Raw genomic sequence first — 18,395 nt, forward strand, 5'->3', positions numbered from 1 at the left:
GTATAAACCACAGAAGAATACTGCATGTTTTAATATTGTAAATTTTGTTGTATCTCTTTTTCACATTAAAAAACCCCATAATCCGTCTGATAACACTGGATAATGTAAGAACCTGCAGAAGAATATGTAGGTGGTGGGAAAATTGAAAGTAGTTTTACGTGTCCCTTGAATCTTCCTGTGTTCTGTGTCTCCCCAGGCCCATGGCATAAATTAGACAGGCTTCATGTCTGCTCTGTTTCTATGCAGCATCTCAGAAGCTCCAAAAGCGTTGCAGCAGCCAAGAACAGCAAGAGCACTGTGATACTGCCCACACCTCTCTCCCGCAGCTCCCGGCTGCTGGGTAGGGAACGGTTGCCAGGTCATCGCTAGCAGCAGAGTGTTGGTTTTAAGGATATTTAGCTTAAATGACAACAGCCATTTCAACTTCCATCTGTATGAGGGGATAGGGACATGCAAGTGTTCCAAAAAAAAGTGTTGCAAGAGCTTTTCAGGTTACAGTGATCTTTATGATGTTTTCCTGACTGAAGTGAAATATATGAGAATTTTCTTTGCTCAGCAAAAGAACAAAAAGAGTAAGTATCATGGAATGCCCTGTCCACCAGTGAGGTTGCACTGTACTGTTATCATATTTGCTTAGAAATGTTCAGGAAGTAGTATGAGATCAAATCACTGGAAAAACTTCCAGGGTGGTATAGTCCTTTATACTGATTTCACTGGATTCATCAGCCCCTGGCAGAGGCAGCATGTGTATGGGCCTTTTCCTCACGCTTTCTTTGAGGAATGGCTGGCAATGTAGACAAAGAGAAGAGCAGTCCAATGAGAAGCTTCTCTGCGAGCAGAATCACCGCGAGAACAAATGGAAGAAATGAAATAACTCCGGAGATCATTGGACCTGCTCTGCTTGACTTTTAAATTATTCTATTAACCTATGTGTTCCAGTACATAAGTATTTACTTACATGCTAGAGCACGCCTGTCACTTCAGTAATTCATAAAAATATCTGTTTTCTTGTGGAAAAGAGAGCTCCAAAGCAATGAAATCTAAAGCATCCCAGAAATGAATAAGTGTTAACACTAATATTATTCCTGGGTGGATATATTTATAATTTATATGCCTCTTGCTTTGACCCTGCAAAGCTGGTTCATAAAATACAAGCCAAAATAATAGAAAATACTGTGGTGCTAATCTTTATTTTTCTTAACACCTTTGGAGTTCAAAACCGTTAAGAATAACTAAGCAGAAATACACATATCACCGCGCGTCACATCTCTCGGTGTTGTGCCACGTTGTGTGGGGTGGCAAGCTGTGGCTGGAAGACCATGGAAGAAGTAACTTGGAGACGTGCGCGGTGCCACAAGCCCAACGGCAGCGACCTCCCGGGCAGCGCTCGGGGGAGGTCGCAGCGGGCCGTGGCGGCGGGCACGTCTCTCCGTGAGCCCTCACCGCCCCTCTCGCGCAGACTGCCTGTGCCGGCCTGCTCTAAAACTTGCCGGCAGAGTTCATGAAGGCTGTAGCACGTGAGGAGGAGGAGGGCGGCACAGGGCTCCCTTGAGGACGAGAACGTCCTGACAGCCCTGCGCTGGCTCGCGGTGTGACGCGCAGTCCCACCGCCCACGGCCGGCTGGCCAACACCGGGAGCGGCCCACAGCCGCACGCCGGGAACCTCACGGAGTTACATCCGCACGGCAAACCTGTACTTTGGCGCATTGTGTCAAGGAAAGACATAATGTCCCTCACACGGTCTGCAGGGGCAAACGCCATCCCACCTTCGCAGGCCTCGCGAGGCGCGAGGCGCCACGTGGGCGCTCGGATTGCGCCAGGCTGGGTCAGGACCGAGCCGCAGCACCCCAAAGGGGTGCCGGGAGCCAGCTCTGGGTTCGAGAGCGCTTCGCCCCGACGTGACGGCGCCGGCGACAGCGCCAGGCCGATGCGCCCCGGCGGGCTGCCGCCGCGACATGGCCGCCCTGCTGCGGCCTGCGCGCCTCCGCCGGGCCCGGCCGCCGCACCGCGACGCCTGACGGCTGGGCTGCGCTCAGCAGAGCCAGCGCATCACACCACATTTCTGATTAAAAGAACCCAAAAGGATGACCCTGGGGGCCTGCGCGCTCCCGCGGCGGCGGGCCAGGCGGCTCCGCGCTCCCGCACTGGGTCGGCAGCACACGCACGGCGCAGCCGAGCCCTGCCCAAGCCCCCAGGGCGCGACGCGGCGGAAACACCCGAGTGCTGCCGAAGCACTCCGAAGCCGGGGCGGTGCGGCGGAAACACCCGAGCGCTGCCGAAGCACTCCGAAGCCCGGGCGGTGCGGCGGAAACACCCGAGCGCTGCCGAAGCGCTCCGAAGCGGCGCCGCCGCCTGGCCGGAGAGGCACGAAGCGGCTCCGGGGGCGGGCGGGGCCTCGCCGAGTTGGGGCCCGGGAGACGGAGCGGCGGGGCCGAGCCGGATGTGACTGGAGCGGTTTCCTGTTCCACTGCAGCCCGCCCCTCTCGCCGCCTTGGGTGGTGGCCGCTGCCTCGTCCCCCGCTGCCAGGCACAGCGCGGAGGCGGCCGCGACCCGGTGCGCAGACCGCCGCCGGCTCCCTTCTCGCGCGGCCCCGGCCCGAGCAGCCCCCGCGGCGGCGCAACCCCGATGCAGGCCATCAAGTGTGTGGTGGTGGGCGACGGGTGAGTGCGAGGCGCCGCGCGGCTCGGCGGCCTGAGGGGAGGTGGGTGGAGTGGGGTGGGGTGGGGTGGGGTGGGGTGGGGGCGGCGGCCCGGTCCGGTCCGGTCCGGTCCGGTCTGGCTGCGGGGCTGGGGCGCGGCCCAACCGCTGCGCAGGGCGCGGGGGCTGCCCGGGCCCGTGTGGGCGTCCGCGCTGAGGGGGCGGGCGGCGGCTTCCTGCTGGGGGCGGGGGCGGGAGCGCGGGGCCCGGCGGGGCGGGCGGGCAGCGAATGGTGGCTGCCGAGGAGGGGGAGAGGGAGGCTTCCGCGGGGGCGTAACAAGCGCGGGGGGCCTGCAGCGCCGGCTCCGCACCCGAGCCCGCCCGGGAGAAGGTGCGCGGGCGGCGGGTGAGCCGCCCGGCTCGTGCGGGCAGAAGCGGCCGCCCTAGGCGCGCCTCGGTGCGGGCCGGCCGCCTCGCCCGGCTCCGCGTCCTCCTCCGGCCGCTCTCCGAGGTCTCAGGCGCACCGGGGTAGCCCTAGCGCGTTACCAATCGTTTTACGATGCCCTTAGTGACAGGGGAAATCTGGTGCTGGTTTGAAACGCCTTTACTGAAAGTAACTCCGGGAAAAGTTTCTCTTGTTGCTGCTTGTAGCTTGGTTTTTGACATCGCGTTCTTGTAGTAGGGCTGGGGGAAACGCGCTAAGCTCGACGCGGGTCGTAAATGCTGGTGGGCAGAGACTTGTGTTTTGCACGCTTACACCTAGGCCTGTACGGTTCCTCTGTGAAGGAGACAGATAAAGCGATTGCAGTACAAAAATACTTGTCTGTAAGGCTCTGTTACACCTATGGTGTTCTGATATGGTATTACTTACAACCGAAACAACCTGAGAATGCTTTTTACAATCAGATTAAGTCTGCGTTTAGCTGCTGGGTTTGGATCTAAAGAACGCTGAAATTGTGGTGGAGAAGGAGTTTGTGTGTTTGCTGCTTGTGAATGTTCTCCACCAAGCTATCCCCATCAGCTCAGAGGCATTCTTTTTCTTGCTGGATGTCAGAGCTCAGGGGAGCATCATAGGCCAGCTGGAAAACAAGACTAGTCTTATGCAGTTTGAGAGTTTTTTTTTTTCTTTAGTAGAAACAAAAATCCCAGTGTAGTCTGAGCATAATTGGTATCACAGCAAACTTGTGTAGATGACAGTGAAATGTAAGTGTAGCTAAATGGTCTTGCCACTGCCTGTGTAATTTCACATGGTGGCTTAATCTTTAAGTTACTTGGCTTCGAAGATATAGACTCCCTAAAAAGATAGCTTACTGTGATTGAAAGATAAATATATTCAGCCTAAAAAAAATGTTTTGACTTTTCTTTGTAAGATGCTGAGCAATGAGGATGTGACAGTGAAATCCTGACAAATGAAGACTTTCTATAGTAATGTCATTCATTGATACACGATATAGCTATGTTATTTTGGTTACACTGTTTTTTAACTATTTTATTTTCCTGTCATCTCAGATTTTTTTTCATTCAAGTGAACAACATTGTCTGTGACTGAATGATGTAAATAAATGCAATGCATCATGCTTGGGTGGGGAAAAAGTTTATCTACTTCCTCTAATAGATTTGAGAACTCAGCATAGAAAAACTATATGATGTACAGTAATTCATTCAATAAAACAGTTTTACTCATCATTTGCTTTGTAAATACCACCCCGCTTCCAAACTTATTGCTCTTTGTCTTGGTAATGAAAATGGTGTAATTCTACCTGAGTTTTATACATATGTGTGAATAAAATGCAGTCATTCTAACTTGCTTTCCTTCTTTCTCAGTTAGAAACAAATCTCTTTCAAGATGCTACTGAGATATCATTGCTTGTTTTTGGTAACTTTTTATGGTCTTCCATTGAGCTTTTTATATTCAATCATTTGCTTCCCTGTTCTGCTGCTTCAGAAGTTCAAGCTTTACCAGTATTCTAGAAAAGGTGTAATGTTTGGCTTAGATAAGGCTAAAGCTTTAGTGTTTCTGGAAAACAATACAAGTTAACGATTGCTTACATAATGTAAAACTCAGGTACTGTTTTACAAAGATCTGCTAGGAACAAAATAAACAAGGCTATAGAAGTACCTGTGTGACAATTTTTTGAAATTGTAAATGGGCAGGCTGTTTCTGATAAGTATCTCATGTTTGTTTTCCAGGGCTTTGACCAGTATCAGTTTAGACATGTAGTTTGGCTCAAAGCATGGCATATGTGCTAGTTGTGCTATCCTATTTTGCCCTGGTTTGCTTCCTCACTGTGAGAATTGTTTGGGGAAAAATAGATGGCAACTGTTGCTTTGGCTTCTTGATACAGACAAGTAAGAGTGTGCAGGACATCTGAACAGCCCTCCACTTGAATAACTCTACAAGAATTGCTGTTGATTGAGACTTAAGAAAAAACATTGGTGTAAGTTATTTTTAGAATGGAAGCAAAAGCTGCTAACTTTAAAAAAGCAGCTGTTCAGTGGTATGGCATCTCAGGGGATGCCTTGTCATGTTAGGGGAAGTCTTGCATGTTGCAGAAATGATAACTAGATGCCCCAGAAATGGTCCCTGTTTGAAATTTTACCTAATTTGTGGCCTTGTTTGCTAAAGCCATGCTATATTTGATTTGATAGCCCCTCAAGAAGAGGGGGAGGATAATTGGCTTTTTGTTGAGTGCAGTGCAGTATTTGTGTAAGATGCTGAACACTTGAGATCTCTCCAGTGCAGTCTGTAGAGAGTGCAGTGACTTGAAATTTGGAAGCAACTCTTACTATGCTGTCCAAGATAGAAGACATAGTACTGTAGATACTGAATAGTGTATTTGGGAGAGGAGTGTCACAGTGAGTAAAATGGTTTATCTTGAAGAGTAGTGTATAACTAAAACCACCATAGCAAAAATACTTACTTAACCTTTGATCTGATGAGCGTGCTGAAGAAGTCTCGTCCACTGTTTAAAGTCTGAGTGAAGACCCGGGCTGTACGCAGTGTTTGCCAGGGTGCTAGTTCATGTGGATCAGAGAAAGAAAGAATGGACACATCAAAGCTTTCTGTGAAGGCTGCCACCTGTTTGCTGATATCAACATTTAGGGAATTAAAAAAGCAAGTTCTTCAGCTGGCATCCGTTTCTGTGGTTGCGAGTTGGAGCTCAGTTCTCACAAGTGGTTTTCAGCTGTGGGGTAGCAGGAGCCTCTCAACCATCTGTGCAGCTCCAGAGCCTTTAGGATGGCAGGTTGTCTGACAGCATTTTTACTGCATGTCCTGTAACGCTGCTCCCAGCAGCTCTAACACAGTGGGAAACTTCCTCAAACTTATTAGTGTAAATAAGGCCAGGAAAGAGATGACATATTTTGTTTCAGAAATTGATACGTATGTGGTTTTATAAATAGATTAATTCCTGGATGGCACCAGGAAACAACGAGGGACTCACTGCTGTCTTTTATAAGATTTTCACTTATTGTTAAGTGGTTAAAACACTGCAGATTTCTCTAGGCCATGTTTTAATTCCAGTCAAATGTTGCTAGTTTCATTTGATGTAATAGTGGGTGGACAGAGCTGTGATTAAGTAGTTGCTAGAAATTCTGTTATGACTAATTCTGAGTTGGTGATATTTTAGTTTCTCAGTCTCCAGCCTTCATGTACAGGGATTTATACTTTGCCAAACAATCAGAATCCTCGGGGAGTTGTTTTAATACAGAAGCTAGATGCCTTTAAAAAAAAAAAAAAGTTAATAAAGTACTTGGAGGATCTACTTTGTAAAGGTAGGTGTTAGTGTTCATTTTTAAAGATTTGGTGACCATGCAAATCTGATTCGTAAGGCAGTGAGCCAAAAGGCGAGGAAAGCAGGAAACCTAGAACGGAACAAGTCCGAAGCAGGGTTGCTGGGCGTGTGTTTTCTTGTTTCAACGACTCTGCCTGGTTGGTGCTGCAGCACCGCGCTACAGGCACTCTGGTGTTCGGGATGAAATCTTTCACCACCTCCTTCCTGGACTGTTCTGATTAGCCAGAGCAGACTCACCAGTTTCAGTGCAAGGTGAGCAAGGGAGCATGAATGTAGAGGAGTTCTTGATCCACTGCTGAAAGTGTTAGTTCAACACAGATTTGTTAGATGATTAAATTATCTGTAATGATCTTAACTGGAAGATGAAGGCTCAGACCAAACAGGTTCTGGAAGCATCAGAGCCTCCGGAGGGCTCCGAAGAAGCTGGCCTTTGCTCCTCTTGGTACTTTGGTGGTTTTACATTAGTCTTTTATAAGGTAGACCAGTGTAGCCTGCTTTGTAGTGTTAAGAGTGCAATTTAACAAAGCATTCAAATCGATCTAACTGATGAGATGGCCCAGGGAGCTGAAATGACAAGTTAACTTTTTTGGAGGAGGGGAAGAGTGAATAGTTTTAACTCCTTGTTCTGGCTTGTTACAGAGTCACATGGGTGCTAGCCCAAGAGATAAGATGGGACCTCCCCTTTTGACAAATCAGTTTAGCTGTGTTGTCATACTGCTCCCCCAGTTTTCCCACAGAAGTTTCTAAATGGTAGATTCCTATTCTGCTTCTGCATGCAAGTATATCTCGAGCCTTGTTACTACAGGAAAATGTTGAGAGATTGTACCTGTCAAGTACAGAATTAAATGCCATAATTTTTTTCTTTTTAACTTGGCACAGAAGAGTATACTGTGAATTCCTGTTTCTTTAGAAGCTGATGTGAAAAGTAGTGAGGAAGACTGTATGTACGATCAGAGGGAGTTGCAGCAGATGGAGTGTTATGCTAGGTGTCAAATCAAAACCACAAAATTAGGATTTAAAAAGGGGGATGTGGGATGAAATCCTAGATGGATTATTTCACACACTGAAACATCTTTTATTTCACAGCTCAAGCATTCAAGGTAATGTTATCAAATGTTGCTATCAGATAACTTCTTAGGCTAATATAGTGTTGAACTGCTTCAAGTTTAATGGAGAAACTCTGTCACAGGTTGAGTTACAACGCATGCAGTGATTACTGGTTTAAAGTGGGAGTCACTAGATAAGGCTGGCTGGTTAGTGGTGAGTGTTAAAGATGATCTTTGGTGGATTAAGTGGCAGTCCACATCTTTCTAAAGCAAGAGAAGAAATGTGATCATTTAAGTGAAAGGTACTTAGTAAAATTCAGGTATGAATGCCTCAGAACGTTTGCAGCTGGAGGGCTAGCCTTGACTAAAGCTCATTTCTGTGAGATTTTTTTTTGCAAAAGCTGAAGGATAAAGGGATATTTTTAGCATTAGAATTCATTTCTTCCTCTTTTTTTTTAATGTTAACTGTAGTTCTAGGCCAAAACTTTCATGAATGTACTTCAGCTTGTGAAAAAGCAAATTCAGGAGGTTTACGAGTCACTAATGGCAAGTGTATATGCGCAAGTACATTACGGTTGAAAACCACCCTGACTTGTTTTGAACAAATAGTTGTAATGATAAAACATCTGCAAAAAAAAAAATCAGTTTTGCTTGCATAGGATTTTCTTTGAGAAGCGTAATCAGGGAAAAACATAATGCAGTCAGAGATTATCTCCTTTGAGGAATTGGTTGAAGTCATCTTCTGGAATGTTAGAGGATTATGCTCTTCAAGTGAGAAACCAGCCTGGGAACCGGTCTGCAGTGTCAGAAACGCTCTTTGCAGAGTCTATCTTTAAAAAAAAAAAAAAAAAAAAAAAGGGGGGGAGGGGGGATACAGTATGCTCTCAGGCATTCCCACCCTCTAATTAAAACTGTAACAGAGGGTCAATTATTTCTTCAATTAATGTTTAACTCTAGATAAGATGTGGGGAAGAGGGAGGAGAAGGAGAGAGCTGGCTGCCAGAGTTTGGAAAGAAACCTGGAACTGAACCTTGTCCTGTCCCCGGTTATCTCAGTCTGCTTAGAGTTAGATCTGTAGGGAAAAGCTCAGAGCTCCAAATCTTTTCTTCAGTATTAGAATATAACTTATCTATAAATTGGGTTGAAATGTCTGAATTCATGTAAAATGACATCCTGTATGTGTTCTTCAGCATTAATAAATATTGTGAAGATTACCATTACTATTTCTTTCAAGTACTTGAAAGTGATCACGTGTTGAGAAATTATCCTTTCAAATTTATTGTTCTGAAAGTGTAATATCTTCTAGAAAATAATGATATTGGAGTTGTGTAAAGAGTATCTGGAAATATTTTTCTTTTTTGGATTTTGGGGAGTTTCAGCAATAGCAGTCTTGACTAGTTTTCAGTTGCACGACTAGCGGATGTTAGTAGTCTTATTTATTTTTTTAAACTAAAGGCTAACAAAATCTGATAATTTACCACTTTTGCATCATTAAGGAATGTTTATATTAGGTATGTTTTAAACAGTAGTCTTAAGATCACTGGAAATTATTAGCTCTTTTCATGCATGATATTGACTAGTGTCACTCTGAGTTGTTCCTTATATAGCAGAGTATAATAGCTCTTCTTCATGAAAAGGGATATTGTTTCTAATTATTCAAAGTGAATGCTTTTTACATGTTAATGTTTTCTTTTTTACAGTGCTGTAGGTAAAACATGCCTACTCATCAGTTACACAACCAATGCATTCCCTGGAGAATATATACCCACTGTGTAAGTACTTACAAAATCTTAAGAATATCTTATGTCAACTTCTACGTGCTTACTGCCATTCCAGATTTCCCATTTGTATTGTTTGAATTGGCTGCAAGCACTCCTCAGGTTCATGTTAAAGACTTGACCGAGTATCTAGGTGTATTTAATGAGAAACATTTTGGGCTTTTACTGTTTAGCACAGTCATACCAGTGTTAGTTGTTCATGTTAGATCAGTTTTGCCTCTGCTCTGCCTGCAAGTCCTAGCTGAGTCTCAGCTGCCATCGTCTTTGAAAATAGCACGTTATTTCTATCTTAAATATAATTTATAATAAGTAGTCCCAAGACTGAACACCCAGTAAATCATTATATTCAATCAGAAATAGTTCATTTACGTGACTAGAGAAATAAGATTTTTTTTCTTCTTCTTCCTTCTGCTTTTTCTGTTACTGCCAATCCTGTGCTAAACCAGCCACAGCTCCATAGCTCTTCAGGCATGATTGTGGGGAACTCGTTTATTTTGGTACTTCCTATTTGCTTACATTTAAGTATTTAAGGGTTTGTCAATGCTAGTGTTAAATGGATTTCCCTTTTGAGGACCTAATTGTCTTTAAAAAAAAAAAAAAAAAAAAAAACACTTTGACACAAGCAGCTTCCTTGCTTTTTTGGTATATCTCTATAAAATATTTATCTAACTTGCTCTCAGTAAGTATTGAGGAGTTTTCAGTTAACAAAATATATTTTAATGAGATTTTTCAGATGACTTTAGTTTTTCTTCCAAGACCTTGTCTTAATTACTCCTTTTTTTTCTTTTTTTTCTTAAAATTCTGAGTTTTTTTGTTTTTTTGCCTTATAGAGTGCTTGTCTCTCATGGTTCTCGACTTAGTTTAACCTTAACAAATCGTTAAAGCTTTTGTGCTCACAGTAGTGATGAGATAACAATCATGCCTTTACTGACCCCTGACATAAGAGGGGTTTGGGGGGTGATTTTTTGATTATTAGGACTGCTGAGACAGATCAACTTGCTGATGAATGCTCCAGTAAGACTGGAAAGCACTTGTTAAATGAATCTCCTGTTTTCCTATACTTATTGAGATTAACAACATTTCTATCAAAAGAGCAATGAAGAAGATGACTTCTGCTCAGGCTGGACCAAGTCTGTCTTGCATATTTTTCCTTCTACTACTCCATACCAGACTTAATATGTACAGAAGAATTGTATGTTTTGTGGGGAGCAGGAGGATGGAGTAAAGAGCCTTTTCCTTTGTAGTCTTCCCAATCAGGACTCTGTAGAAAAATTCCTTGTGCTTCCTACTTTACTGCACGCAAATGCAGCTTATGTATTTATTTATTTTTTTTAGTTTTGACAACTATTCTGCTAATGTAATGGTTGATGGAAAACCCGTCAATCTGGGTTTGTGGGATACAGCTGGACAAGAGGACTATGACAGACTACGTCCGCTATCCTATCCGCAAACAGTAAGAACCACAGTGTGAAATTTGAGAAAATGTGCACAGCTTTGTTTAATATACAAGTTGTTTCTTTTTGAACACTGCTAAAACTAACACTCTTGCATGTAGAGTTGTATTTAATAGTAACAGTGACCTTTTGCAAAGTGCACTCCTCCATCGCAAGTAATGCAGCTGTAATGTACAAATACTAAAATCTGCATCCTTGTATATTTGTGTAGAATGACACATGTTGGCTTTTGTGGTTGCAGCCTCAGAGTTAGCTAGAATACTTGACTAAAAAGAAACAAACTTGGTGAATAGCCTCATCAGCAAATCCATTGATTTTTAAGGTTAGAACTCCTGCCAAAGGCAGGATTTGTTTTTAGGCATGATGTTTGGCTGCAACCTGACGCTGTCACTGCTAAGCACTTCATTTCGTTTAGTCTCTGGTTTTAGGATGTATTAAATGTGAAAGAGGCAGTATGAAAGGAGAATATTGGTGTTGACAGAGGCTGCGTTGCAGCTTTCAACTATACTTAAGCCCATGGCTATTTTATTACTTGTAGTTTGTGTTATAACATGAATACAAATGTACTTCTAGCTTCCGTGCTTGCAGCTGTTTAAGTCTTGACTGAATGCTGCATCCTTTCTTCTATAAGGAAGATGCTGAAGTAATTTACTCTGTTCTTTCCAGTGCAACTTCCACTGTAACTTAATCTTTACAGAGACTAGTTTTCTAAAGATAGTTTCTGTCAAATATTCTTTAGAGGTAGGTTCTTTTATCTGGCAGGACTGTCCTTTAAAAAAAGAAAGGTGATAACCTGCAGCTTTTGTGGCATTCTTTACTATTGTAAACTGCCAAATATGTATATTGCATGTTAATAATGTAAAATGCAGGATTGCTCCAGTTATTCTACAGTATAATCGCTCTCTTGAATGTGAGTCCCATCTAGTGTTTTTTTTAGTAAACTGGTCTTAATTTGCTCTTCTTGTTAATTAAGTGCCCATTAAACTTTACCATTAGGCTTTCCCCTCAGTTGCAAGACCCGAGATGTATATGACCTTGCTAGTTGTAGAAAGGTCTAGCAAAAATGCCCGAAATAATTTGTCTGTCTTAAAAAGAGAAACAATAGACACCTGTAGCATTTACCTAATTAATATTTAGAGAACACTTAGGAAGAATTTAGATTTAACATCATAAAAATGTTCTTCAAAAAAGTGTCACAGGGTAGAAAAACGTACACTGACAAATCACTCAAGAGTGAGAAAAAGTGGAATTGTAAGGGAGAATGTAGTTCCTCTCCTGCGTTAAAGGGACAGAATGCATGTGCTTGTCTTTAGCTTGATAAAATAATGCGACTTTCTAACAGACTGGAAAACAGTTCCATCTCTAGCTAAACATACTATTTGTAAAATCTTTTCTGTACAAGCATATATAACTAAACAAAGTATTTCAAACTCTCTACTTATCAGTTGTTCAGATTTTTTTTCACAGCAGATGTTGAAAATGAAAGCTAGGTGGTAAGTCTTGAACTTCCCATGACGCAGTCTTCAGATCTTAGACTTATGGTATTCATCATTACTTAAAAATAAAAAAGCCCCCCGCCCCCCAAAAAAAAAGAAAAAAGAAGAAGGGCAGAGAACAGTGGAGCTAAGGGAGCCTGACTTGTAGGATCTACGTTCAGCCTCCCCCTGCTTTCACCGTGCAACTTAAAACTCGTCCGTCGCACATTCTGGAGGCCTGCTGTTTCCCTGTACCTGCCCCTGAACTACCAGCAGGGCAAGGTGCAAGCAGGTGTTGCCGATTGCTTGGCCGCTTGCATGTTTGGATCAGCCAGCAGTTCGAAAGCTGTTAACTTCATATTGAAGACTTTGCTGTAGCAGGGCATTAATTTCTATCTTTTATTTATTTTTTTATTTAATACCATTTACAGGCGTTTTATACTTCTCTCAAGTGTATTTGAAGTCAGCCAGTATTTCAAAATAGGGGGCAGGGAAGAAGTTAGAAAAAGGTGGATAGCCTCGTTTCCCTAGGAAACGAACAGAAAAGCTCTTCACGTGGGGTTTGCTCTTGCAAGTCACCTTCGACAATGCAGCCAGACATTTTAGCTTTATGGGAATGTCTGTGGTCTCTTCTGGATGCAGGTAGCTGGTTGCCCTGAATCACAGGGCAGTGTCTCTCGTCAGAAGAAAAGCTGTATGTGAATATTTGTGACGCACGTTGCTGGTTGAGAGAACGTTTTTTCCCTTAAATCCATTTTAGGAGTAACTTTATCTCATACTGTTATTAGGTTGGAGGAACCAATGGTAAGAATATATCTTCCAGTCTGGCAGATCAACCCATTGCCGTATGTAAAACTTTCAATAAACTTCAGTTCCAAGTTCTGTTACCTTGTCTCGCTTATGATAGTGATAAATTGGCCCCTATTTTTTTAAACAACTACTTTTCTTGGAACGATGTTATATCAGATAAGTCTGTTACTGCATCTCTTTAAATGAGTTGCTTTAAAACTAAAGCTTTTCTTGTATTAAAAAATAGCTTTTCCTCTTATGTAACGACTAAGATTGGTAGTGTGCAAGACACCTGAAATCTTTGAATAATTCCTCATGGTCGCACCAAATCTTTGATCTCTGGAGTTAGCGAAGGAGAGGACTCCGCATAATATGCAGAATTTCAGTCACCACAGACTTGCAGAAACGGAAAAGAGAAGTAGTGGCCATAGTATCACAGTATTTAATACTGTTTATCTTTCTTCTTCTGGGATGCTGCTACGGAGACTTGTTGGGGTGATGCATGAACAACTGGGTTGCAAGTGCTTAGCAGTGCAGATGTCAGATGCTGACCTAACCAAATGCCTTGAAATGCAGCACAATCAACTAACATTCTGAAATGCCTGATTCTTTAACACACTTGTTACTGCAATAAGTATGGACAAAGAGGTAGGTTGGGGAAAGCTGGGATTGTCTGAGAGACGCTTATTGAGTTTTGGGGAATACAGCAAGATTAGTCTTCAGCTGATCAGATGCAGGAAATTCATTTTGTGGTTATGTGACACTAGCTAGTATCATTCAGAATGTAAGTGTGCTGTTTTCTGAAAGGTATACTTTACAGCAGTTACTGTAAACACTTACTATAATGTGTTTTCACCTGATCTCTTATTTATAATACTTTTCCTTTCTCTCTCAATTAAAAGGCAGGAGCTACAGGATCCCTAAAAACAGCTGTTTTTTGACACAGGGAGTTCCATCTGAACATAACAAAAAATGTATTTGCTGTGCGGGTGGCTGACCACCGGAACAGGTTGTCCAGAGAGGTAGCGGAGGCTCCATCCTCGGAGATGCTCAAACCAGGCTGGCCATAGTCCTGGGCAGCCTGCTCTAGGTGACCCTGCTTGAGCAGGGTTTGGACCAGATATCTCTGGAGCTCCCTGCCAGCCCCAGCTGTTCTGGGATTCTGTTTTCTCTTTGTGCTGTCCCATAATTCAGGGAGGGAGGGACCTAGTGTGACACTTGGAGTTTTTAATACCATGCTCAATCTTAATTTGGGTATAGAGAAATTCTTTAGTGTTTTTATACAGACATTCAGTAAAAGTAACATTTGTACAAGATTCATCCAATTCTGACATTAACAATAGTGGAAACTAGCTTACTGGCTATAAGCTGAAAAAAGACTATTCTACATAGTAATTTATTTTTGTTGTAATGTCTTTTATTCTATACTGTATACTTCTCCTTTGCAATTTAAGATTACTTTAGGAATAATACAATCTTATTTCAGAAGTGGATGTAACAGCAACACTTTAACATCCTTTGCTAATGTTACCTGTTTTAAGTCCTTAATCACTTAGAGGCCTGTAAAGAACATCCAAACCTAGTGTAGAAGTCTGTCTAACGACTCATAACTTGCAGTCCTTGTCAAGAACATGAAGTGTTTTTTGTTGGTGGTTTTGGATTTTTGTTGTTGTTTCTTGAGTGCCAATGAGACAGATAAGAAATGCCATTTAGGGGAAAAAAAAGCTGCCAACGCAACATTAGTGTTTAGTTGCTGGTCACTGCAATAGCTGATCGAGAACTTGATTAAAATCTATTTGTGGTGGTCTGCCCTCCCCCCCCCTTTGCCTCTGCTTGTAGCTGCTTGGGAATGGATTTCCCACTGGGAAAACTACCTCTAATTGTCATGTTTGATCGTATTGTCAACTTGCCTTTTGCAAGTATGGTGTGGCTTACAGTGTGATATAGTTGCTGGTGAGATTGGCCTTTTTAGAGTGCAAGTGTTGTTGCAGTGATAGCTCTCCTGGGCTGACTTCTAACACTTGTTTTGTAGGATGTGTTCTTAATCTGCTTTTCCCTTGTGAGTCCCGCTTCCTTTGAAAATGTCCGTGCTAAGGTAAGTATCGGCATCATGACTTTTTTTTCCATCACACTTCTAAGAGTTCAGTGTAGTGTTTTATTTTACAGCAGCTTCAGGAAAATGTTAGGTGATTTCTGGCAGAGCGGGAATTGTGGTTTGAGAAGGCAGACATCCGTTTGCCTAACCTTATTAGGTCCTGAAAGTTTAGGGCACCTGCAACACCTAAAGTATGAATCGCTCCTTGATGCAACGACAGGACAAACATAGTTAATATCTTGATGGCTGTAGACTCTCACAATCAGGAAATTTCCTTTTAATGCATTTTTTTAATACTTTTCTTCAAATTACATACAAAAATCATGCTGATACCATCTATTTTTGGAGTCGGCCAATATTCAAGTACCTATGCTGCTACTGTTGCACTCTTTCATGTCCATGGCAGCTGATTCATAGGCCCCTGTGGAGACTTCCTGCAGATGGCTGCATTCTCACATCTCTACGGGTGGTCTCCACGGGTGGGCGAAGTGCAGATCAGGGTTTTCCAGAATGCAGAAATAAGCATAGCCTTTAAAAAGATAAACTTTTTAAAGTACGTGGAGACATTTGTGGCTTAATTAAAAAAAAAAAAAAAAAAAAAACGATGTTTTGCAATTGCGTGTTCTTATTTAATACGGCCTTAATGGAGCCTACGTTCTCCCCTTTACAGGCAAAGGCCTGACTCATCTTCGTGCCGTGAGCCTTTAATTAGAAATGTTCAAGAGCCTTCATAGAAATCTGCCCACAAATACGGAGTATGTTCTTTTTTGCAGTGGTATCCTGAGGTGCGGCACCATTGCCCCAACACCCCCATCATTTTAGTGGGTACCAAACTCGATCTCCGAGATGATAAAGACACTATTGAAAAACTGAAGGAGAAGAAGCTGACCCCCATCACCTACCCACAGGGCCTTGCCATGGCAAAAGAGATCGGTACGAGTGAACCCGGGTTATTGTTGACTTGATCAAAATGCTATTTGTGGAGGATGTTTTAGCTTAAGTAAAACAGGTGCCTGGCTTTTGCTGTGGAGTTAGCTAAAAGTGGTGCTCTCTGTAATTGCAGAAAACAGCTATGTAATTGCAGGCTTTTTTGCTTTCCATAGGTGCAGTGAAATACCTAGAATGCTCAGCACTTACACAGCGAGGCCTCAAGACAGTGTTCGATGAAGCTATTCGAGCAGTTCTTTGCCCCCCTCCTGTAAAGAAGAGGAAGAGAAAATGTCTGCTGCTGTAAAAGCTGCCCTCCCCCACCCCACCCTGTGTGCTTTGCTCAGAACAATGGAGCATTCACATTCAATGCCAAGTTTTTCTGTTATAAATTAGTTCTCTTCCATAAATTTTTTTTGAACCAATCAACAATTTCATGGTTTCATTTGTTTAAAGTATGAAAGTTACTTTTCATTCTACTAAAAGCGAAATCCTAAAAAGACAAACCTATGTAAAGCCTTATTTTTAAAATCCTATTCTTGCTCAATTAAGTGTTGCCAAACTATCTGCTGAACTAAGTTGCGTTGTTGTGCTACGAACACTAAGCACTAAACTGTTTTTTAAAGATTCTTCTTGAAGATGACTCTAATTTGTGTTAGGAAATGCAAAAACACTTTCTAGTTTTTCACAGTAAGTAACAGTACAGTATAATTAGCAAAACACTGCAGTTTAATAAAACACATTAGATGTTTTCTCAACCTGCGGTCATTGCCTAGCGTTGTATATCAAACCTAAATCACTGACAATGACTGACAACCTTGAGTCACAGTGTAAAATGCTTTATCATTGGTAAGGGCTTGGTTGCAATCTAGTTCTTGTTGCTGTGATTAAAGAAAATAAATAAATAACTATTCTTACTGAAGTGTATCTACTCCTTTTGACAGCATTGTATTGTATAAGTGAAACATTGGGTTGGATCGAATGATAGTGCCAGACAGTATTTTGACACTGCACAGATCAGTTTACACTACACTGTCAGAGTAGTTCGAACTGAATTGACTTTTATTACAGGTTAAAAATCGGTGAACACTTTCCCAGACCTGCAGTAGTGGAAGAGAGGTTGATGTTCATAGGTAAATTCCTTTGAATTTCAAGGAGGGCATTCATTTAATTACAATTTTGAACCAATCATTCCCACAACTGTTGCATAGTAAATGCTTTTCTTGTAGAATTTCTTCTTACTGAGCAATATAACTTGTATTTTAAAACCTGATGTTAGAATTATGCTTTTTTGTAGATTAGAATGGTCAAGCATAACCTTATTTTCCTGCTACTTCTGACCCAGTAAGTTATATGCTTTCTGAGGAGCTTTTTAGTCTATTAACTAGGTGTACAAATCATGTGAAGCAGCTTTACAAGTTTTAGTAAGTTTTATATTTTAGACCTCTATAAACTATGAACCTTCTCAAATATCACTATTTGCCAGCTATCCCACACTGTAACGTTACTAATGCAGACGAGTGTTCGTTGTCACCTACATGTGCATCATAGATTGAGTAATGGTAACTTGGGTCTGTGAGGTTCTGTAAATTAGTGCTAATGTTCTGTACGTCCTAAACACTGACAGGAATACAATGTTGAACTATACCCTTTCAACCACTAAAGCAAAACTGAAAAGTTGCAAAATTGTGAAGTTTCTACATTGATCTCTTGCTAATGCAATTAGCAGTATGTTTTGCATGTAAGACTTAATAAATCCTTGAATCAATGTGTGGTAATGTTTGAGTTTCTGAGCAAGTGTTCTAATCTCACTCTTGTAACACTACGAATAAGCATTCTCCTTGTGCCAACAGCAGCTTGGCGGAGTTGTCTCCGCAGGCTCTGTCAATGATGCCTTGATGTTAAGAACCAGAATTAAATGCAGTGTCTGGCAGCGTTTTGTTGTAGGCCTGTTTGTGTTATCATCTGAGTCGTTACTAGCTCCCGCTGCTGCTGACATAACGTTTCAAAGCTTCTGACAATGAGGGAAAAAAAAATGAGCGTGGACCACAGACCACTGTTTCTCTCTATGTGCAAACAACTAAGTGATAACTGCTATAGAGGGAACATATGTTATATGGCTTAAAGGTTTGTAAAGTGGGTGGGCTGTGGTGCAGTGGTTTGTACGTACTTCTTTATTTCTGAGGTAGTGTATTTTAAGTGTATAACTACAGTATTTGTGCTCTATAGCTCTCCAGCCTCCAGTGTGGTAGCATGCAAGGCCTCTGCCATCCTGCTCTCTCCCTGGGAGGTACTCAGTGAAATTAACAGTAGCAGCACTACCACCACCTGCTCCAGGAGAAGGAGTGTGCTAAACTTAAATATTTCTGTTGACTTACCTTACTGAGTGGTATCCAGCC

General features: G+C 42.5%; 1 protein-coding gene across 2 annotated transcripts; it reads left to right on the forward strand.

Annotated features, from left to right (window-relative positions):
• The first annotated feature begins 2,104 nt into the window (after positions 1-2,104).
• RAC1 (Rac family small GTPase 1) lies at positions 2,105-17,764 on the forward strand. 2 transcript variants are annotated; one of them, XM_068909114.1, is made up of 7 exons: positions 2,239-2,661; positions 9,179-9,250; positions 10,592-10,709; positions 12,974-13,030; positions 15,007-15,069; positions 15,843-16,002; positions 16,173-17,764. In XM_068909114.1, the coding sequence occupies exons 1-7, from the start codon at positions 2,627-2,629 to the stop codon at positions 16,301-16,303; spliced, it is 636 nt and encodes a 211-aa protein (XP_068765215.1). In that variant the 5' UTR covers positions 2,239-2,626; the 3' UTR covers positions 16,304-17,764. The 2 variants fall into 2 exon arrangements, with proteins under 2 accessions (XP_068765217.1, XP_068765215.1); XM_068909116.1 differs by lacking the exon at positions 12,974-13,030 and having other exon boundaries at positions 2,105-2,661.
• Positions 17,765-18,395: the final 631 nt, after the last annotated feature.

The sequence above is a fragment of the Struthio camelus genome, chromosome 15, assembly GCF_040807025.1.
Source record: "Struthio camelus isolate bStrCam1 chromosome 15, bStrCam1.hap1, whole genome shotgun sequence".
Lineage (NCBI taxonomy): Eukaryota > Metazoa > Chordata > Aves > Struthioniformes > Struthionidae > Struthio > Struthio camelus.